General features: G+C 46.6%; 1 protein-coding gene across 7 annotated transcripts in view; it reads left to right on the top strand.

Moving 5' to 3' along the window:
• Positions 1-23994, top strand: part of cobl (cordon-bleu WH2 repeat protein) — a 112410-nt gene that overhangs the window by 69386 nt on the left and 19030 nt on the right. For 4 of the 7 annotated variants that reach the window (XM_066682375.1, XM_066682373.1, XM_066682376.1 and 1 more), the window contains exons 9-10: positions 11644-12154; positions 17462-17617. In XM_066682375.1, coding sequence (XP_066538472.1) covers positions 11644-12154; positions 17462-17617 — 667 coding nt within the window. The remainder of the gene's footprint in view (positions 1-11643; positions 12155-17461; positions 17618-23994) is intronic. The other 3 variants (XM_066682379.1, XM_066682378.1, XM_066682377.1) reach the window with 1 other exon arrangement.

Below are 23994 nucleotides of genomic sequence, written 5' to 3'. Positions count from 1 at the left end.
ACCAACTCCCAGTGTCCCGAACATGGAGTCCCGAAGAGCCTGTATTTATGCTTTCTTAATTTTCTTGTCCTGAAATGTGCTGAACTGGGTTTCTCGTTCACAGATATCAGTAGTTCAGTACTGAATTACTGTACTAACCTCTTGACCAGTTAGAAACCTGTCTGTCAGAAATCAGGAAATGGATGAATCACAACTTTCTCATGTTAAATAGTGACAAGACTGAACTATTGCTAATCAGTTCCGGTTTCGTCCCACACTCCAAAAACACACGTTGGTAGGTGGATTGGTGACTCAAAAGTGTCCGTAGGTGTGAATGTGTGTGTGTGTGTCGCCCTGTGAAGGACTGGCGCCCCCTCCAGGGTGTATTCCCGCCTTGCGCCCAATGATTCCAGGTAGGCTCTGGACCCACCGCGACCCTGAACTGGATAAGGGTTACAGACAATGAATGAATAAATGAATGAATGATTATTATTAGTTCAGAGTACATTACAGTTCATCCCTAGCTGTGCATTATTTGGGTGCTGTTTGAACTCTAATCCTGTCTGTCCTGATGAGGGTGTCCTCTCTGAACCAGATGACTCAGCACTTCTGTAAGTCGCTCTGGAGGAGTGTAAAAGCAGCTCCCACTTAAAGATCCATAAGTGAGTCAGCTTTAACACTGTGATCGATATATTACCGACTCTGTAATATTAAGCCTCCAGCATTGATTTTTTGTTCTGCTCAGTTCCCACAGTCTTAATTTGGTAAATGAGTCTTGCTCAGTTCCTGCTCCTGGCTCAAAGGGTCACGTGCAGCCTTTCGCAGAAATATTGTCTCTAAGTGTCTAGGCACTGCCCATTCCTGCCCCTCAGAGGCATCTCTGACCTCATGGTGCCGCTTTGGGATGTTCTTGTCTGCACTCGTTTCTGTAGCAGCTGGTAGTAAGAGAGATCAGGTAACACTCAGGGCCTGGAAGGCAGCCCGAAGGGGTTTGATAGAAATAAACTGAGCAAAACAAGTAAGCACCACACCACCGGCGTAAGACGAGACAAACAGGACAGAATGTTTACAGCAGCTCTCTCTCGCTATCTCTCACTCACACTCACTCCCTCTCTTTCACACACACTTGTGCTTATAAACACATGTGTATGGTTGTTGTTCCTGAGTCATGTGTGTGTTCTTTAATGTGTAAATCTCCCAAAACAGAAAACACAAGCTGGAATCGGAGTCCTGTACATGAGCCTTGCCCTTCAGTGGCTCCCACTAAAACACAGCTCCTCTCATCATCGCAGAACTACGCTCTGGTTCTGGGATTCAGGGTCAGATACCAGCTGTGTGCATTCTGTGGCCATGCTCCAGACCGATGTTGGCCGTGTTCCTAATGGGTGCGAAAAAAAACAGTGTTCCCAATCATTTTAAATGGCAGATTGAGCAGGCTTCAATGATCCCTTTGAGAACTTGCGTGGTCCTATTTTATCTGTAATCCCAGTTTGTTCCACTACAGTGAAGGTATGTGTAGCCTTAGCTTCATAGCATTGATAAATGAAGGATACAGCGCTACTGAGAAAAGCTATAACTGAACTAACAGAATCAAATGGGATAACGGTCCTGTTGTAAAGTCACTGACTCATTGTCACACTCTTCTCCTGACCGTGAGCCCGTGAATGTGTTCTGAAGCGGTGCAGAGAGAATACCCCAGGATTTAGAGAGATTTAAAAAGTAAATTCTGCAAAATTCTTTAGTTGGATTCTTAGTGAACGTGGCTAAATTTGTCGTACGTGACGTTTTGTGTCGTGGGGCGGTGTAGAGCTGATCTTCAGTCCATTGTGCTGATAGTGCTGGGCGATGTGAGCACAAATCAATATCACAATTAATTGTACATTTTATCACGTCTAATGAACGATTATTTTGTGTTTGTGTTTGACTCATAGTTCAGTGACGAGGATGGCGCTGTAATATGCTCCAGGGTTAAAGCTGGGGTATTGTTTCTAATGTCGCCAGGAGCTTGTTTCTCTCTCGTTTTCTGAGCACTGTTTATATTTGGTGTGTGACTGTGCTTTTTCTCAGTGTTTACATTTGACATGTTTTTGTTCAGTGTCGTCTTAATTATAGTCAAAACACAACACGTCCAAACCACAGACGCTGTGTTTTTATTCGGCACGAGCTGCTTAAGTCACTTGGTGGGCCTCTGCGTTTAGGTTCTCCTCCGTGTTTCTTCAATGAGGCAGATAGGGGGCAGAATCACATGACTACAGCTTGGTAGCGTGGTTTTAAAGGAACAGTACATGAACACAGTGGGGACAAAACAGAACAAATATAATCAATGTAGACGAGGTTATGTCGATTAGAAGTTCTGAATATTGATTTTGATTAGTTTTTGATTAATTGCGCTGCCCTACCTGCTGATAACATCTGTTAACAAATGAAGCGGGCCCCTTTTTTAATTCTCCTACCAACGTGTGGTTTTGGACTGTGGGAGGAAAACAGAGCACCCGGAGGAACGGACACAGGGAGAACACACCACACTCCTCACAGACAGTCACCCGGAGGAAACCCACGCAGACACAGGGTGAACACACCAGACTCCTCACAGACAGTCACCCGGAGGAAACCCACGCGGACACAGGGAGAACACACCACACTCCTCACAGACAGTCACCCGGAGGAAACCCACGCAGACACAGAGAGAACACACCACACTCCTCACAGACAGTCACCCGGAGGAAACCCACACGGACACAGGGAGAACACACCAAACTCTTCACAGTCCCTGGAGCTGTGTTACTGTGACACTACCTGCTACGCCACTGTGACACCCCCCCCCCCCCACCCCCCCACCCCCAAACACACACACACACTTTTATTTATTTCTATAACCATCTGTAAATGGCTCTGAGCTCTTTCTGGAGCTTCTTTATCTCGACTCGCCCACGGACAGTGTCACAGTTTCTGCTGGGAACAAACTTTTCTGGTTATGGAACCAGTTTATGTTGGTGGTTTGTGAATGGGAACCGAACCGGTTCCGCGTTGGTGGAAAAGCACCAAAGCTGTATCTGGAAGAGACGTGTCCCACCAGGTGAGGGGCAGCATTTAGCTTCAGCTACAGGAGAATTGATTTAACACTGCAAGAAGCAGCTGAATGCAGCTCCTATTTGCAGAGTGAGAGCATACCTTTTAATTAGGTTTAGGTTTAGTGTGTAATGAAAAATCTGATTATAATTTAAGTTGGATATTGTTGTCGTCCAATGATAAACACGTATCTACGAGTTGTTGGGTGTTTTATTTACTACATCATTTGAACTCAGCAGCTGTCCTTCACACTGCGTGTAAATTCCTTTCTTCTGGAAAGTTACTATTTTGGAGAAACGTGTTTTTATTTATTGTTGTTGTTCATCAGTTTTATCACTTTGAATGTTGCCGGTCTGGAGCAGGGAAAAGACAAAGTATTTAAAAAGATTGAGCTTCAACGGGAGCTGCTTAACTGACATCACAGGGCCAGCATTCCTCAGGATTATGAGAGGAAGGACCAACAACAACCAAACTCTGTCTCTTTATATAGAGAGGGGAGCTGCAGCTGAGGCACTGTTTTTTTTTTTTTTTTCGGTGTATTTGTTTTAAGGCCAGAATGTGAGAACACACAGCTCTATTATCCTGCAATAAATTGCTCAATCATTAAGTTCTGTTTTCCCAGAGAAGTTGTTGTTGTTGTTGTTGTTATTACTGTTCTTCTCTGCTGTCATTTGAGATGTTTTCTGTCGTAAGGAACAGGACTATTACCCCTTGTCATTAGACAGATCATATCGGTCTGTATACAGGAGATAACGCTGAAAGTTACCATAATAAAGGACATAGCCAATGCTGTACAAATCTGTCCTGAAATAGCACATGCCCACCTTCTGTGATGAGTTGTTGTTGGGTGTATGGGGTGTTATTCTAATGAGCCGAGTCGCTCAGTCAGCCTCTGTGTTTAGGTTCTCCTCCGTGTAGCTTCCATGTGGCAGATTGGATGGGGCAGAGTCACATGACTACAGCATGGTAGTGTTGGTTTAAAAAGACAGTATAGGAACACAGTACACAATGTCGATTTTGACTAATTTTATTAAAATTAAGGACCCAGCCCTAGCAGTGATCCAGATTTTGGAAGGTAAAGAATCATCCGTGGGGCGGCGGTTCTGACCTAGCCTTCCTTCTAAAGACTGCTGTGCCCCGGCTGTTCAGAACCCCACTGTTCTTCAGGACTAGTTCAGTGTCTCATTTAGAATCATCCTTTTCAGTCCAGTTATTTCAGTAGAAATATGGGGAACCAGACTGCTTTTACATCAGCACTCAACTTTGGCCTGTTTCCGTGGCTGAGTGAGAGTGCAGAGGCACTGAGGCCTGGGGACAGTGTGACCTGCATGTGGTGGAACAGAATGCTGTTGTCCAACTCACACACTATAATTACACTCTTTCCACTCCTCTCTCTCTCTTCTCCCCCACTTTCCCCTTTCTCCCTCCAAGCTCCTTTCCTTCACTGTTAACCCTTAGGAGTTGCTGGTGACTGTTTCAAGAAGAGACGCGTCAAAACGACTTTGGGGAGCGTGGAGCAGAAGCACTGTTCTTTAGCCGTTTTCGCTCAGTTCTCTCTCTTCTCTGTTTTTCTTTTTTTCGTTTACTCTTAAGTGCTTATATTTCTCCGTGCTCATTGTGTCTGTTTTGCTACGTTTAACCTCGTCTCTCACATAAACACAGGTCCAGCGCTGTGATTGGACAGCCTCAGATGAGGGGGCGTGGCAATTCTTTATTTAAACATTATTTAATGTGGTGTATATAAAGGCAGAATCAGACGTCTACAAAAATGGTCAAGACTCCTAAGGGCTGCTTCAGTTTCATTCATAGAACATGTCCAACAGACCTAGTCCCAGAACACTTATCTAGAACTGCAGGCCCAGATCCTAAAGGTAGAGCAGAGGGAGACCCCCCAAGGGTTATAGCACAACAGAACAATTTTACAAAGCAGCATTAAGACCAGACCCCTCCCACTTGTTTTGGAGTGTCCTGTTGTTCCTTGGAGCTGAGTTACAGGGTGCATCGGTTATAAACTCCCTCTGTGAAACGAGATGACCCTTCAAGATACCGATACGTCATCAGAACAGAAATAAATAGAGCAGCGCTTCATTCCCAGCTGACTAGCGGTGCTCTGTAGCAGCTCTGCACCAGTCTGCAGTGATATCAGTTACATTTAGGGCCTCATTCTCCTTCAGAAGAGTTCCACAATCAGATGTTATCCCCCTCTCCTCACTCTTGAGCTGAAGTCAGATTCTTATCCTGCAGCTGTTTGTCCAGACTTCCAGTTCCATCTTAAATGCTGCAGTAGCCTCAGGTGCTAGAATGTAATTGCTTAGTTATTTAAGGTGGAACTGTATATTTACAGCTAACTACAGATACATCAGCTGCTCCTCGTGTTGTTTTCTGCTTGTTCTGAAGTAAAGGGCCATAATCCACTGAAACTATACTAAAGTGAGATAATACACTGGAGATCAACGCGTTTAAAAGAGAAAGAGTGAGACTTTGAGAAATCAGCTTGAAGGGCCATGTCGGTCGCTTCAGTTTGCTTTGGTCGTCCTCCAGCGGCGCTGCTGTGGCTGATCCACTCATACCAGCACAACACACAATAACCGTCTAACTTTAGAACTATGAAGTGCTCCATTGTGGACAGTGGAACTGATAAAATGGACAGGTCTTCCACTTTCTTCCCGCCCTTTCTATCACCATTTCCCTGCTCTATCTCTCTTCTCCTCTCCTTCCTTCCCACGCTCCTCACCCCCCGTCTGCTCTCCCTCCATCGTCCTCGCCCCCCTCTCAGCTCCTTCTTTCTCGCATCCCTCTCCTCTCGCCTCCTTTGTTGTAGTTGCGTTCTTGTGCTTTGGGGTGAAGGGGTTAAGTATGTGCTGCAGGCATGAAGCATACCTGAGGTGAAAGTGTTTAAAGCCCTCAGAGGGAGAGGACTCAGTGTGAACTTTAGCCTAGAGAGCCGTTCAAACACAGGCTGGAACTTAGTGGTGTCAACTACTTTTTCTGCATATAAAGAATAAAAAGAGAATTTAACAACTGTTTAAACATGAGGCACAGTTTGGTTACAGTATCATTTCACATCCACTGTCCCCTAAACTCAGAGTGGAAACCAGCCTAAGATGTCATTTTAATTCAATATATTTAAAGTGTAAATGTAGCCCCTTTTCTCCACAGTGAAGAAAACGAAACGTCTGTGACCTGCTTCGGTCCAAACCCCACGAGCCCCACAGCAGTGTTCTCCCCCTGTGTAAACAGCCCCTGTTCAGAACGCACCTGTTCCTTTAAATGATAATGAGCCGCTCGCTGTTCGCCCCGACCCCGAGCGCACAGCAGTGAGGAGCGAGGAGCAGAAGCTCTGGTTTTTAGCTGTTTTTTTTTTTTTTTTTTTTTGTTCTTCTCGGTTCTCCTTTTCTTAGTTTTTACTCAGTGCTCTTATTTCTCCGCACGCGTTGTGTCTGTTTTGCTACGTTTAACCTCGTCTTTGTGCTCTCACATAAAAACAGGTTAAGCGCTGTGATTGGACAGACTCAGACGAGGGGGCGGGGCCATTCTAAAGTCTCTGCTCTTGATGTCAGAAGTGGAGCAGAATCAGAACGGCTCATTTGTATCCCATGTTTTCTGCCTTAGGCAGCACACAGAAAACTGACTGGGTGGTCTTGTTTCACAGTGTGCGCGTTGGTGGGCTCCAGATTCACATATTAATGTCAACGTGTACTGAACACACTCTTTTTTTTTTTTTTTTTTTCTCAATGCGAAGAACCCTTGTAGTACCATTTTTTTAAGAGTGTAAGTTTTAAATCGATTCTTCTAAATATTATTCTCTGCGTTCTTAAATCTCACTGCACTTTTTTCAATTAAAATGGTGGATTATTGACTGACGCATTTTTTTGGATTAGGGTCAAGCCTCGACCTGACTTTGCTCCTAAAGGACTTTGCCTTTCCTGGTTCCTGCTTTTACACCCAAGCACGATTTGTTAATCTGGTTAAGATGCTTTAGCAGCTTTTCCCATGTTTCTAAAACTGCCCCTTTAATATCTTTTGGACAATGTTGTTTTCATCGGCCTCAGAGTGAGTCCATGTTTAAAATAATATTGTTGATAAGTGTGAAGAGCTGGTGTCTGGAGTGTGTTCCTGCCGTGCTTCCAGAGATTCTGCGAAGGCTCTGGACCAGCTGTGACCATAACAACAATATACAAATGAATGAATTTTGGCGTTGGTTAGAGGACTGGGCTTAGTAGTGGAAGGTCGCGTGTTCTATTCCCCAACACGGCTAAAGCCACATAACCCCTTAGTGTGTGTGCCTGCACATGCTAGTGTGTGTTTTGTTCAGTCGCTGGTTGTTGAGGAGTCTGAGGGCCCAAATGCTGTACTAATTAATGTGGGGTTCTGGACCCCTCCAACCCACACACTGTTAAACAACACCGCCCAGTCAGTTTTGTGATCTGAAAACTTGGATTTTGCTCCACTTCTTACATCGAGTGACGTCTCAGACAAGAACCGTGAGGTGCCTCACTGGGCGCTGCTCATTTGGAGGTGTGCTGTGTGTGGCTCATTATCATTTAAAGGAACAGGCGTTCTGAACAGAGCTGGTTTACACAGGGGGAGAACACTGCTGTGGGACTCGTGGGGCTTTGACCAAAGCAGGTCACCAGTATTTCTTTAAGACCCCTAGGTGAAAGAGGTGCAGGGCTAAGGGGTGAAGTGGGATTCACCAAATAACTGCTTCAGACATCTGTTTCCTATCAGAACGACCGAACTGCATTCCTAGGACCTCGCGTCTGCTCTAATTTATTGACTACTTTGCTTCAGGGATTTCTAAACGTGTCGTGTTTACCTCTTGTTGAACTCTGAAGAAGCTTCAAGTGTGCTTGTGTGTGTGTGTGTGTTGGGGGGGGTTTCATAAACACCACGTCCTTCCTGCATTTACATATGAAAGCATGAAGGGCCTGCATTCTCAAAAAGACACCCTCTCTAATTACTGCATTCAGAAAGTGGGACACTGTCCCCATCACACATTCCTTCTGTTAGTGACCCACTCTCTCAAACTCAAACTCTTCCCTTTGTCCTTAGACAGCCGTATGCATGTGCCTCTCCACATATATCCAGGGTGACCCTCGGGTCATCGTCGGCCTCGAGGCTGTCCTCTACATGGGGGGAGGGGGGGGCCTCATAGCTGTGAGGCAACAGCTCTCTCCACCATAGGACCGACATCAGCCGTTACAACTGATACTGAAGAGCAGAACTGAGATATGTGCAACAGGCTACACACATGTCAGACCATGTAAGAGACAAAGTCGACCCACTTCCTTTGTCCTTGGCGCACCCCTGTGTGTGTGTGTGTGGGGCTCTTTGAGTTCAGTGTTTTGCTCACCTCTGACCCACATTTGTGCCGGCGTGGACTCGGAGACAGTTCTAGCAGCTTGTTTATGTCTGAGCCTGCACTGTTTTTGTCCTCTGGGGTTCACATTCACTGCTGGTCCCTTCATCCCTTCCTCCTTGTGTAAATGCCTTCTGGATGCATCTATAAATACCATTATATCAGGCCAGGTAAATATTTTTACAGACTATTATATTGTGTAGAAATCAGAGAGCAAACTTGCTTTGTTTTATTTCCAGTCAAAACACTCAAGTGCCTGCTATTTTTGAAGCAGGAGATAAGTTTATAGAGCACCTTTCGAACACTGTGGCAGTACAAACTGCTTCACAAAACTGTACAGGAATGTTTCAATAGTAGAATGAAAAATGTAGAAGATAAAACACTTTAAACCCAATTACAATAGAAATTTAAACTTGTAAAACGAATAAAATAATGCAGTAAAAGAAAAGACATGATTTAACTGAGAGAAATCAAAGCACAGATTGTTGCAATGAACAGAATAGTAATTGTAATAGTACGTGAGCTACAGAGAATATAAATATCCGAATACTCCTTATAACCCTCTGGTAGTTCAGCAAATCTGTCATGTTCTGTCCATGCTTCAACTCAAAGTCCTATTTGGGTGGAGGTCCCATGTTCTCCCTGTGTCTGCGTGGGTTTCTTCCGGAGTCTCCGGTTTCCTCCCACAGTCAAAAAACTGTGGTGAGGTGAATTGGCTTCTCTAGTAACTGTCCTGGTGTGTGAGTGAATGTGTGTGTATGTGAATGAATGTCTCTGTGTGAGTGAATGTGTGTGCCCAGATATGGATTGGCACTGTGTCCTGGGTGAAACCCTTGTGCCTGATGCAATCCTCCAGGTGGACAGTCGTTCCTGGTCGAGAGGACGCTGTGCGTTTGGCTGCCGCTTCCCACCTCTCTCTCTCTCTCTCTCTCTCTCTCTCTCTCTCTCTCTCTCTCTCTCTCTCTCTCTGTGTGTGTTGTAAAGCACCCTTGGGTTTCTAGAAAGGCACTATATAAGTGTAACTTTAAATTAAATAAATGACTGAGCGAATGATATAAAGAAAACAAAAATGTAGTGGCCATGCCAGAGTAATGTGTGTGTTTTCCATCAATGAAATATGATTAACCATTACAGCTGCACTGTTGATATAGGTGTTACAGGTATTTGGGTTGCTCTCCATACCCCAGCACAGCCGTGAGGAGCAGAAGCTCTGGTTTTTAGCAGTTTTCACTCAGTTCTCTTCTCTTTCTGAAGAGACACGGGTAAAAAAAAAAAAAAAGCAGGACATTAAGAGCAGCATGGTTTCTGACGGGGTGGTTTTGTTTCACAGTGTGTGTGTTGGTGGGCTCCAGATACAGGGATTTTTCCCGACCTCTCTCCTTTAAAGTACATTTTCAATGATCAGTAGAACTCAGGAGCTGCTCCTTGCAGAAAATGCGCTCTGATTTCAGCCGCTACAAATCTGCAGGATCAAGGTCATGAGAGTTCCTTTGAATTACTGTACCCCTTTGGCAGGAGCAGAAGAATTCATTCGTCTCCTCTGGCCAAGAGAGTATTTCAGAGCTTGACAGGCATTTAATAGCTTTAGCTCCGTGCTCCGCGCAGGTTCTAGGCTCTCAGTGTGGGTTCACACCAGTCAGTGGAGCCTTTATAATAAATCTCTCAAAAAGAAACATTTGAATATCAGACCCTGCTGTTTTTGGTGTAGTCTACAGTGTGTTCTCTGAACACAAGTTTGCAGGACCAAGGTTTAAACGTCCTGCGGGACTCTGGACAATACCCTTGTGATTCAGTGTGGTACAATAATATGAAATGCAGTTATGTGTTTGTCTGTGGTCTAACTGTAGTTTGCTCAGTACTTTTTTCCTTTGCTATTCATTAACTGTTCTTAGAATCTTGTGTTCATTCATTTATTCATTATCTGTAACCGTTATCCAGGGGTCACGGTGGGTCCAGAGCCTACCTGGAATCATTGGGCACAAGGCAGGAATACACCCTGGAGGGGGCGCCAGTCCTTCACAGGGCAACACACACACGCACACACACCCCTATGGACACTTTTGAGTTGCTAATCCACCAACCAATGTGTGTTTCTGGACTGTGGGAGGAAATCGGAGCACCTGGAGGAAACCCACACAGACACTGAGAGAACACACCACACTCCTCACAGACAGTCACCCGGAGGAAACCCACGCAGACACAGAGAACACACCACACTCCTCACAGACAGTCACCCGGAGGAAACCCACGCAGACACAGGGAGAACACACCACACTCCTCACAGACAGTCACCCAGAGGAAACCCACGCAGACACAGGGAGAACGCACCACACTCCTCACAGACAGTCACCCAGAGGAAACCCACGCGGACACAGGGAGAACGCACCACACTCCTCACAGACAGTCACCCGGTGGAAACCCACGCAGACACAGGGAGAATGCACCACACTCCTCACAGACAGTCACCCAGAGGAAACCCACGCTGACACAGGGAGAACGCACCACACTCCTCACAGACAGTCACCCGGAGGAAACCCACGCAGACACAGGGAGAACACACCACACTCCTCACAGACAGTCACCTGGAGGAAACCCACACGGACACAGGGAGAACGCACCACACTCCTCACAGACAGTCACCCGGAGGAAACCCACGCAGACACAGGGAGAACACACCACACTCCTCACAGACAGTCACCCGGAGCAGAAATCGAACCCACAACCTCCAGGTCCCTGGAGCTGTGTGACTGCGACACCTACCTGCTGCATCACCGTTTTTGTTTCCCAATTTTAACATCGTAAACCGAATATAATAGTGAATAATTTTGAATGTAACTCTATATTTATGTCCTCCTGGTGAATTTAAATCTACAATCTAGATTCTCTCAGGCCTTGTGTACTTTATGAGGCAGGTCACATGAAATGTTGCATGAAACACAACACAGTACCTTTCACGTTTTATGTCATGGTTCACAACACCAGGGCATTTTTGAGAATGATGTATATATTGAATTCATATGAGCGCCCCATTACTGACACATTGGTCACGAGTGTGTGGCAAAAGTAGGCGTGTCATATTTGTATCATGCAAACGTTAATGTGATTGGCTTTGTAGTTAATCAGAATCATGTTGAAATAAAGCAAAATATTATTTTAAATTCAAAGAATTATTGTACTATTTTTCGACTTAAGTCTCTCCCTGTAATCTCCTGTTTGTTTGTTTTTCTATAAAGAAAAGAGACTCCCCACGGTCGGACAGTCAGATGAAGAAGCGCAAAGCCCCGGCCCCCCCACCCACGCCGACTCTCAGCACCCCGGAGCCAGCCATCACCCTCCCTGCTGTTGTCGTCCATGTACCACCTCCTGCTCAGTGCAGGACCTCGGTACCGGCCCAGGTTCTCCGCTCCACAGTCGCAGAGGACTCTCTCTCCGACCTGAGCCACAGTATCGAGGACTCTGAGCCGGCCGGCTCCATCTGCAGCAGCTCCAGCAGCGACGCAGCAGCGGAGTCAGCCAGCAGCAGCATGGCCGACGAGCCCATGTCCGAACTGCTCTACGAGATACCGGCCAGCTCTATAGCAGAACCACTACCAGAGCCGGAACCAGAACCGGAAGCAAATCCACAGCCTACTCCCAGACGCGCTGGAAAGCAAGAGCCAGGCCCGAGTTCCACACCCGAGGAAACGGAATCAGTCCAGGTGCTTAAGATGGAGGAGATGGAGAACAACCGCCACAGTGCAATAGGTATGAGTTTGGATCAGATTCTGAGTAGTTCTCAAACACATATATACAGTATAATAATATATATACAAACTAACAGAGATATTCAAGGAATTCAAAGGTCCTGAAGTGGCTTAAAAGTTAGAGAAGTGGGCCTGGGACTAAAGGTCGCTGCTTGGATCCCCGGGAGCTATAGGAGAAACAGGCAAAGTGACGGAAAAGTGCTTTCTCCTCCCTCAACGTCCATGCCTAAAGTTCCCTTACCACATAACCCTCAACCTCTCAGATGGCAGCTCACTCATCCAGGGTGTGTGTGTGTGTGTGTGTTCTGTAAGCAGCTGGCAACAGTGCAGTTCAGTTACAGTGTATGAGTAGGTGTGTTAACAGCTGATGCAGAAGATCAGGGTAAACACTCGTCATTTTTTATTGCTGATGTACAGTTAGCAACCACCACCCTGCTTTTTAAAATAAAAATAATGTTATGTTAAAAGCTACTGCCCTGTCACTGCTCGCACTTTCTGTGCACTATATAACAGTTGGAAAACTATCCTTCTTTCAAGATAAAATATTAAATTCCTGTAAAGAGTGCTCGTGCAGGTTTGTTTTTACGCACAGCGCTGGGAGTCAAAGTCATCATTTTTAGAATATTTTTATAGGCTTGTATGCTTTGTAAGCAACTGGATAGCTCCATTCCCCACTCACCAGAGCACATCATCACCCAGTGCTCTAATATCAGGCCTGGCATTAACTCTGCATACTCGCTGAAGTGCCAGAGTGGAATGTAATCGGAGCTGTTGTTATTGCAGCCCTTAAAGGCACAATAGACCATTCTGGAGAACTATAATTCTGGCAGAAAACAAACTCCCCTCCCAACTGTGTTCATTCAGAACCTCTGTGTCTTTAAAGGTGGAATAGTGTGTTTGAGTAAGTAACCACTCTGAGTTTACTTTCAATCAGTTAGTGCACTCCTGAATTTAGAGTGACTGTCTGTGAGGAGTGTGGTGTGTTCTCCCTGTGTCTGTGTGGGTTTCCTCCGGGTGACTGTCTATGAGGAGTGTGGTGTGTTCTCTCTGTGTCTGCGTGGGTTTTCTCCGGGTGACTGTCTGTGAGGAGTGTGGTGTGTTCTCCCTGTGTCTGTGTGGGTTTCCTCCGGGTGACTTGTCTGTGAGGAGTGTGGTGTGTTCTCCCTGTGTCTGTGTGGGTTTCCTCCGGGTGACTTGTCTGTGAGGAGTGTGGCGTGTTCTCTCTGTGTCTGCGTGGGTTTTCTCCGGGTGACTGTCTGTGAGGAGTGTGGTGTGTTCTCCCTGTGTCTGTGTAGGTTTCCTCCGGGTGACTGTCTGTGAGGAGTGTGGTGTGTTCTCCCTGTGTCTGTGTGGGTTTCCTCCGGGTGACTTGTCTGTGAGGAGTGTGGTGTGTTCTCCCAGTGTCTGTGTGGGTTTCCTCCGGGCGACTGTCTGTGAGGAGTGTGTTGTGTTCTCCCTGTGTCTGCGTGTGTTTCCTCCGGGTGCTCTGGTTTCCTCCCACAGTCCAAAAACACACGACTGTGGAAGGACTGGTGCCCCCTCTAGGGTATAATCTCGCCTTGCGCCCAAAGTGCCATTGGTTGGCCATGGCTGAGAGACAGAGAGAGAGAGAGAGACCGAGAGACCTGAGCCAGTTTGGACTGAGACACTTGGTTTGCGTCCCATTTACCAAGCCAGGCCTGTGTAACACCGTATTTTTGTGGCCTAACAAGGGGGCAGCCCGAGTGTGTGCTCACTACCACAGATGAGTTAAATTTGAGTGAATATATTAATTTACCAGTTACAAAATCATCCATTTGGGGACCAATTTAGACTACGCCCATATCTCTCTCATTCAGACTCCGGAGGATGTGTCTGGTGCAGGGAAGCCCTGCTCAGTTCAGTGAGTGCATGCCTCGCTGAGCAACTTTCCGCTTCAGCTGGCCTGTGCACTGTAATGAGCTTAAGTAATAAATACTATCGACCGCGTTTAGAACCAACCCAACATCGGGGCTAACGTTCCGAGCACTGACACAAAACCACGCTCCAAGGAACCTCTTTCCAAAAGCCCAGTAATGAAACCTTGGGTCCCTGGCTGATTAAACAGGGTTTGCCTTCACCTTACAGTTCAGAAAATGTGAGGAATGCTGGGGGTTATCACTGAGCCTTCAACAGTTTGACCCACGTCTGATCTGGAGTAGACATTTTATCTCAGCAGGTTGGAGCTTGTAGGTCAGAATACAAAATTGTGCAACCAATATCATTGGCATAAGTGCAGAAACAACACCCAAAAACGCTCTGATCCCAACTGTGATGGGCAACCATACAGTTCTCCACGTGTACGGGCAATAACACACTGCTCTTACATCAGCCTCAGCCTGAGGTACAGCGCGTGTTGATAGGAGGCGCTTTGTACTAAAAGCACGTGGCCTTCTCATTTGGGAGCGTCTTTGGCACAAAACCAAAAGTTGTGTTTTCAGCAATAAAAACGGTCTTTTAGGAAAAAGCTTACCCAGCACTGACCACAGCGAGTGTCCACCACCTGTCAGTGACAGAAGCAAGTGGAAGGTAAGGCAGGGAATGGAGGGAGTCCTTGTATCGATCTCTCCACCCACACTGTGTCTGTGGGAGCCAGTTAGTGTGGACAAGGTTTAGAGAGAGAGAGTGTCACAGAGGTGTCCTAAGGCTATAATTTACCAGCTATAAGCTAATCAGCATATATGAGCTGTATAATTTAATGCATTTCCAGCACCTACCTCTCTCTGTCTCTGTCTATGTCTCATCTCTCTGTTGGTGAGTCATCTATCACCTGTCTTTTTACATTTGAATTACTAATTACACTGTTTACACTAGGCATTAACACACATCCTCAGTGGTCCAACTACAGTTCTGGTGTTAGAGGGAACATCTACGGCTGTGGAGAAATGCAGTTCTCTCTGATTGTTTACATTCTGATTCTCAGCATCATTTAAGGTAGAATAGTGTGTTTGAGGGGGAAGAATAACTGTTGTTTGTAAGCGGCTGAAGTGTAACTTGTCTAAGTTTTCATTCACTGCTTGAATTCCCACAGAAACTCATTTGTAACTGGAGTTGTTTAGTTTTGTAGCTCTGTCGCTAATGCAGTTAGCTGTCTCCTGAGTTTCTACCTTAAGGGATCCAAAATGGCAAAAATAAGTCAGTGTTACCCACCTATGGAGCAGGAATAGAGCAACATCCTCATCTCAGTTCGTGCTTTTCAGCGTTTGTCTAACAACATCAAGATGGCGTTTATCTGTCATGAGCAGAGAGGGGGAAAGCCTAGCATCCAGGACCAAGACACTTTTTTTTTTTCTTCATTTACTGACACTGGGGCTTCGTAAAAACTTTAGACTGGTTTCCAGCGGGTGGCACGGTGGCGCAGTAGGTAGTGTCGCAGTCACACAGCTCCAGGGCCCTGGAGGTTGTGGGTTCGATTCCTGCTCCAGGTGACTGTCTGTGAGGAGTTGGTGTGTTCTCCCTGCGTCTGCGGGGGTTTCCTCTGGGTGACTGTCTGTGAGGAGTTGGTCTGTTCTCCCTGTGTCTGCAGGGGTTTCCTCCGGGTGACTGTCTGTGAGGAGTTGGTGTGTTCTCCCTGTGTCCGCGTGGGTTTCCTCCGGGTGACTGTCTGTGAGGAGTGTGGTGTGTTCTCCCTGTGTCTGCGGGGGTTTCCTCCGGGTGACTGTCTGTGAGGAGTTGGTGTGTTCTCCCTGTGTCTGCGGGGGTTTCCTCTGGGTGACTGTCTGTGAGGAGTTGGTGTGTTCTCCCTGTGTCTGCGGGGGTTTCCTCCGGGTGACTGTCTGTGAGGAGTTGGTGTGTTCTCCCTGTGTCCGCGTGGGTTTCCTCCGGGTGCTCTGGTTTCCTCCCACAGTCCAAAAAACACACGTTGCAGGTGGATTGGCGACTCAAAAGTGTCCATAGGTGTGTGTGTCTGTGTTGCCCTGTGGGGGACTGGCGCCCCCTCCGGGGTGTATTCCCGCCTTGCGCCCAATGATTCCAGGTGGGCTCTGGAGCCACCGTGACCCTGGATTGGATGAGCGTTTTTTTTTGTTTTTTTTTTTAAATCAAAAAAGTGTTTTTTGATTAAAATCATGAACGGCACCTTTAAGTGTGTACCTCAATTACACTCTTACCCCAAACAATGTTGAGCTGGTGAGTGATCTCACTCAATAAAACAACGTATCTGATGTGTATGAAATGTACGAGTATAGAGTATAAAACAATTACAGGAGATATCTGGTGTTCTAGGTACTAAGGACATGGTGTAAATATGAATTGTCAGTAAAATATGGCAGTTTTGAAATTCTCACAGCTCGGCCCCTGACTGCAGCTCTTATCGGCGGTTTGCTGACAGCAGAGAAATCCATCACCTTAATCTGTCTTTGCTCAAAGCCCATAAACACAGCATCTCTGCTCTGACACCCGGCCTGTCACGGCGAGCGTGAGTCTGCACACGTCCTCCCTCCGCCCTCAGTGCTAAATGATCGTCATTTCTGCTGAATAAGCACTGCTGAACAAACACCACCCCCGCACAACACACACACACACCTTCGCAGACGCCTCACGCCAGCTGTTCTCTGCTCTCGCGAGAGAGTTGGTGATGCTGAGTGATATAGTGATTAAAAACAAAATCTAAAGACTACAGAATGTAAACACTACGTTTGCTATTATCTCCACTAAACTTTAAAGTAGCAGTGCTGCTGGAGTTTTTAAACCCTTCAGTGTCACTGCTGCACTGAGAATCGTCCAACAGCGACCTGTGGGGGGCGTCCTGTGTCACTGATGAAGGACTAGAGGACGAGCGACACACACTGTGCAGCGACAGATGAGCTACTGTCTCTGACTTTACATCTACAAGGTGGACCAACGAGGAAGGAGGGTCTCACAGAGTGGACAGAGAGTGGACACAGGGTTTAAAAACTCCAGCAGCACTGCTGTGTCTGATCCACTCTACACCAGCACAACACACACTAACACACCACCACCACGTCAGTGTCACTGCAGCGCTGAGAATGACCCACCTGCCTTGTGCCCAGTGATTCCGAGTAGAACTGTGTTAAATACTGTTAATGTACCCTTACTGTAATGTGTTACCAGTGGCATTAAGAGGATAGAAGTGAGCTTTTACGCTGTGACTTATTGCTAAAGTGTATGGTGTAATCCTGGAGAAGAGCTCATTGGTACATGGCGTTTTGAGAAGAGGCCTGAAATCCACTGTGACTACCTCCAAACATGTCAAAGATCCACACACAACTTCCATAAATTGTTTCGTACACGGATTGTGTTCAAATGCTGTTTTCATCCCGGTCTGTAGGGTCCGGGCGCAATGTGCCACTCAAACCCAAGAGGAGTCCTTTACAGGAGCTGAAGCACTCGACCGACTCCTCTCCCACGTCCAACCTGCCAACACCCCCTGGACAGGACCACCAGCAGACCCTTGTGGACATCCACATACATCCAGCTCCACACTGTAGGTCTCAGGCCCTGAACTCCAACCTCAGGAGTCTTTCCACAGCCCTGCCTCTGTCCTGTCTCCTCAGCGTCTACTCGCCTCTCACTAACGTCCTTCTGTTTCAGCTTCACCACCTGCTTCCTCCTTCATCTTCTTCTTTCTACGAGCAGGATCTCTTCAGAGATGTCAGGAGAGATGCTGAGATGAACACGCTTTGTTTAAGCTTGGTCTTTTCTGTGGAGTCAATGGATTTGATGTAAGACCAGAGGCATGGTCTCCAGGGAAGTCTCAGGTGTCTGAGGCCTGAAGTCAGAGGGAACACAACTGGTGTCACTCTGGATGGATAGGACTGGTCCTTCCTGATCTCTGTGATCACGGTGCCAGTTGCCATCCTTCATATGATGTGACAGATCTGGGCAGTTTGCATTCTTCTCTGGTGTGCTAAGCTGTTCAGTTTGCATTAGCAGCAGTTAGAAATGAAACGGTGGCTTGGCTTCTCATGTCTCAGAGGAAGCATGTGTTCACGGTGTTCTATTGCGGGGGGCGGGGGGGAGGGATGTCAGACTTCGAGCTGCACAGTTGTGTTTACATTAGCAGAGCGTGTTCAGAACTCAGGACAGTGTGGGTGTGTGTGTGTGTGTGGCAGCAGGGAGCACCAGCACGCTGCACTGAGAAACATCACACCCCTCTTAACTGCCATCGAAAACGCAGTGAAAAAGTCCTTACGGCAGTTTTAAGATTTTGTTGCAATTTGCCTGAGAGCTGCACTAAAGCTAAGGCTTTGAAGACCGGCAGGATACAGAGACCACAGTGGCCTCTCCATGACTCAGGTTGTTTACATCCGAGAACCAGCGATTCCAAATATACACAAGGAGAATATACAGCAGAAGTATTGTTCTGTCTCTGCAGTTACAGGGAGCCTGTTTTTCTGGAGAAGCCACTGTCGCCTGTCTCCATGAGAAAAACATACCACGAATTAAATCAGGAACTGTGCAATGAGTCTGAACTATTATAGAATCCAAATAAAGTAATGAAACTGTATCTGTGAGAGCAAGAGGGAGAGAGAAAGAAAGGAGGGAGCAAAAGACGATATAGAGAGAGAGAGTAGAAGAGATTATCAAACAGAAAAGAAAGAGAATGAAAAGAGAATTGTGTTCTTGTGAAGATGTGGATTCTCAGTCATTCGCGATGCAGCAGCTGTTTTGCGTCACGTTTGAGGCACTGTATCAAACACAAGGCTCAGCATGACCCTGCTGACATCATCACAACACAAACCAATGCAGAAGCACCAAGAAATCAATACAGCACCTGATCTGATCTGATCTGATTCACTAACTCCAGCATAGACAGTCTTTAGAAACTCTCCGTCATAACGACCGTGGGATGGGGTCAGGAGGATTGCTCTGAGATCTTTGATGCATCCTGTTTGTTCTTTAGCTTAATTTTCTTACTGTAAAAGATGTTCTCAGTGATGTGACAGACCGCTATTGTGCCAGCCAGGTTGCGTTATACGGCTTTATATCAACTGTGAAATTAGTTTGAGGTTTTTTGTCCTGGTGTTAACTGGTTTTATAGCATGTGATTAGACTAACCACGTCGTTAGAAAACCCTCGTAACATTGGCTCTGTTCACACAGCAGGTAAAAGTGGCCCAAATCTGATCTGTTTCTTCAGATGTGTGGTTTGTGTCTCTGTGTGAACAGCACAAATCAGATTAAAGCCACCTTCACATGTGATATTGAGATCCGATCTATATCTGATCTATGGCAGTGTGACTGTGCCTGAACGGCCAGATCGGAATTCAAGGACACTCCGGCGCTGAGAATGATCTCCAGGTTATGGTCCAAACCATTTTACTTTTAGTTTGAGGTGTTTAGGACGTGGAGACGGACTGGTCAAGGGTTTTTTTGTTTTGTTTTGTTTTTTTTTTGTTTGTTTGTTTTGTAAGATATATTGGGAAACAAACTTGGGGCGGCACGGTGGTGCAGCAGGTAGTGTCGCAGTCACACAGCTTTAGGGACCTGGAGGTTGTGGGTTTGAGCCCCGCTCTGGAATGTGAGGTGTGTTCTCCCTGTGTCTGCGTGGGTTTCCTCCGGGTGACTGTCTGTGAGGAGTGAGGTGTGTTCTCCCTGTGTCTGTGTGGGTTTCCTCCGGGTGACTGTCTGTGAGGAGTGTGGTGTGTTCTCCCTGTGTCTGCGTGGGTTTCCTCCGGGTGACTGTCTGTGAGGAGTGTGGTGTGTTCTCCCTGTGTCTGCGTGGGTTTCCTCCGGGTGACTGTCTGTGAGGAGTGTGGTGTGTTCTCCCTGTGTCTGCGTGGGTTTCCTCCGGGTGACTGTCTGTGAGGAGTGTGGTGTGTTCTCCCTGTGTCTGCGTGGGTTTCCTCCGGGTGACTGTCTATGAGGAGTGTGGTGTGTTCTCCCTGTTTCTGCGTGGGTTTCCTCCGGGTGACTGTCTGTGAGGAGTGTGGTGTGTTCTCCCTGTTTCTGCGTGGGTTTCCTCCGGGTGACTGTGAGGAGTGTGGTGTGTTCTCCCTGTGTCTGCGTGGGTTTCCTCTGAGTGACTGTCTGTGAGGAGTGTGGTGTGTTCTCCCTGTGTCTGTGTGGGTTTCTTCCGGGTGACTGTCTGTGAGGAGTGTGGTGTGTTCTCTCTGTGTCTGCGTGGGTTTCCTCCGGGTGACTGTCTGTGAGAAGTGTGGCGTGTTCTCCCTGTGTCTGCGTGGGTTTCCTCCGAGTGACTGTCTGTGAGGAGTGTGGTGTGTTCTCCCTGTGTCTGCGTGGGTTTCCTCCGGGTGCTCCGGTTTCCTCCCACAGTCCAAAAACACACGTTGGTAGGTGGATTGGCGACTCAAAAGTGTCTGTAGGTGTGAGTGAATGTGTGTGTGTGTGTGTGTGTTGCCCTGTTATGGACTGGCGCCCCTTCCAGGGTGTGTTCCCGCCTTGCGCCCACAGATTCACAAGCACAAGAAGAGCTTCTTTGTAGTATTTCTATATCAGTTTTTCATTGTTCATGTCGTACTTGTGAATGTGGGTCAGTTTAGGAGAGTGATGACTGATCACTCTGATGCCAGAAATAGATCATATTACACAGACCGTGTGAACAGCCAAACACAGCAATTAGATTTGGGCCATTTGTGTGAACATAGCCATAGACGCACTGCTATTTTTATGTGACCCCACTGTGGTCACAGACATTCAACTGTGCACAATCTTCATTAAAAACAAGTATGAAAAGATCCAAGTGTGTTTTCGCGAGGACTGTCACAATAACCACAATAGAGTGATACCACGCTATTGACGAGCCATCCACAAGGAATGGCAAGAACCGTCACCACCACAGTGTAAACATGTTTTCCCTTTCATTGCATGGTCATTCTTGTTTTACACTTTGGTGTGTGTGTGTGTGTTTGTGTGATGAATGTTAAACATATTTGTTTTTAAAAAAAGCATAAAAAGGTCAGGCCGGTTCTATGTGATAATTAGCACTAGTGTAGCACTAGAATCAGGATTCTAGCACCGGACATTCTTTCACCGCCCTAGTGTTCACAGATGAAAGTCCAGAACTAGGTCCAGACCAAGACTGGTGTTTTATTACATTGTTTACAATTGGACAGTTTTAGATTCACACTTCAGTTTAGCACCTACATCATCTCCTACATGAGCTGCATCCCCACATGCTCAGCTCTGATGGGTTTGTAGAGCTGTATGAACAGATGGATCTGTGGCAATAAGCACATACAGCAGTTACTTTTGCAGCGTTTGTCCTGCTTTTTTAGAAGCTACTTATTCACAATTTCAGTTCCAACTTCATTCATTCATTCATTCATTATCTGTGACCCTTATCCAGTTCAGGGTGGCGGTGGGTCCAGAGCCTACCTGGAATCATTGGGCGCAAGGCGGGAATACACCCTGGAGGGGGCGCCAGTCCTTCACAGGGCAACACCGACACACACATACACTCACACCTACGGACACTTTTGAGTCCACCTACCAACGTGGGTTTTTGGACTGTGGGAGGAAACCGGAGCACCCGGAGGAAACCCACGCAGACACAGGGAGAACACACCACACTCCTCAGTGTCACTATCTGTTTACCACAGTGACACGAGGTAAAACCGTGGACAGTGTCTGTGTGAGACTGGAGAGAGGTGTGTTGTATTTTATTCTCAGTTGTGAACATCTCCGAACGTTGAAACACACAGAACCACTGAGAAATGAGCTACGTCTTGTGTGTGATAGGTTTCGTGTTCCTCATCTGCCGACAGCTACATATCCACTATCTACTATACTCTACAATATCCACCTTAAATCAAATCCAACGGGATCTGATTCACGTTTACCTTAAACCACAAAGTCTATGTTTGCTTTTCTCTCTTGTTTCTCTTCTTCTTTTCTTTCCCTGTTTCACTCCCTCTCTCTCTCTCTCTCTCTCTCTCTCTCTCCTCTGCAGTTTACTGCTGCGCTCCCGTCCTGCTGCACTCTGGACGCCGGTGAATGGACGGCCAATCTCTCGCTTCTCTCACCCCGCTTCATCCTCCTCTTCCTCCCTGCTCCTTCTCCATCTGCCCATGGCTTCTCCTCTCTGCCTTCTGTTCACCAGAGCTGCCTTTTCTCATCTGTTCTTATGAGTTTATCTGTTCCAAACGTTTTTGTACATGGCCCCCATCTCCAGGGCTTTACTGGGACATGGGGCGTGAACTGTGTGTCCAGATTTGAAGGTGGGGTCAGGTTATGACCACAAGGTAGTAATCCAGACTGTGCCGTTTAGACCGACTGAAGAGAGAACTGCTGCATGCTGTCTTAACTGGTTTTTACATAAAACTGAGCCACCTTTTAATCCGGGGAGGGCTCAGCTCGCGTCCTGGAGGCTCTGACCCCACCTCGGGTTTATTTCCCCGCTCTAGTGCCACAGTTAAACCTGTCAGTGTGTGGGGGAGTTAAATCAGCTGTGTTTAAATAGCACATAAGCCCCCGGGACCAGCGCTGAGCCCCTCTCCCGGTCTAAAGTGTGGGACTCTGGGACACTGTGCAGAAAGCCCAACTTTTCATTTAACTTCAACTTAAGTGTGTCTTTATTTATCGGCTTTGGAAAAGAAACATGAAACACGTTTAACACATAACCACACTGGAGCCTGGGACTGAGCTTAAGTTCAGTTTTTAAATCCATCTCCATTAGTCTGCTTCTGATGATCCAAATAATCCCTGACACAGATTTACAATCATCTCGGATCCGTCCGTGAAGACGTCTGCGTCCGGGGTGTGATTTCAGTTTTCTCCTGCTGCTCAATGCTAAAAGCTTTCAGAGCTGTTTGAGGTGGTGAGTTTTGGTGATCTGCCTGATGTTGTACAGTTGTGTGGCGTGTCATAGTTAAACACATAGGCTTTTATATATTAATGTGGATTATTTAAAATCTAATCTGATTTTTGAAGTGTGTTTGTTGTGAATGTATTGACTCTTTGAGACCCCTGAGTGCAGGTTTTGCTGGGAGGGCACAACTGTAAGTAGTTTAAGGGCGTTAAAGATTGGAGAGATGGAGCGGTGTCTGAGGCAGTGGTGGAGACAGATTTGATAAATAGATAATAGTAGGTTTTTCTGATTATTTCCTGATATTAAAAAAATAAATACCTTGAGAAATACTAAAAAAAAAAGTGCTCTGTGGCTTGTACAGTGTGTGTGTGTGTGTGTGTGTGTGTGTGTGTGTGTGTGTGTGTGTGTGTGAGTGAGAGAGAGATTGTTACTTTGTTGATAGCTGTCATGTTGGTCTTGAGCTGCTCAGGAGCTCGTGTCCACACAAGTGCAGCGTCTCATTGTTACACTCCCTGAAGTACAGTGTGACACTCTGTTGCCGTTGTCAGCTGCAGTGAAGGAGGACGCCCTGCCGCTGACAGAACTGAGGGCAGGTGTGTTCTCTGTGTTTATTAAAGCGTGACAATCTGATTTTTGACATTGACAGCACTGTCGACATTGACTCTCTCAAACGGCAGGTTTTATTTGACTTGGAACTGGTCTCTCCTGCAGGGGCTGTTGGAAGTTGTCGTCCTCTGCCTCGGCCCATCACACAAACATCCAGCTCCAATCTAGACATCATGTTATCATTGGGATGATGTCATTGGAGTGACACAGTTAGTCCACATTGAGAGATCTCACCTGGTCTGAGCTACATTCATAAACATCAGCTTCTGAAAAGTCAGCAGACAGCAACCAGTAAATACTGAGACTTTTGGGTTTGTTCTAAACCAGTGGTTCTCAAACTGTGGTACGTGAAGCAGCAAGAGGTGGTACGCCAAATGACATCAAAAGATGTGCTACTTGATTAAGGAACTTATTCATAACTGAAATCTTAAGTTTTATGTGTAAATTAAATAATGTTTCACAGTTTTCATAATTATAATATATAAT

The sequence above is a fragment of the Hoplias malabaricus genome, chromosome 10 (genome assembly GCF_029633855.1).
Source record: "Hoplias malabaricus isolate fHopMal1 chromosome 10, fHopMal1.hap1, whole genome shotgun sequence".
NCBI lineage: Eukaryota > Metazoa > Chordata > Actinopteri > Characiformes > Erythrinidae > Hoplias > Hoplias malabaricus.
This window is presented reverse-complemented; position numbering and strand designations above follow the sequence as displayed.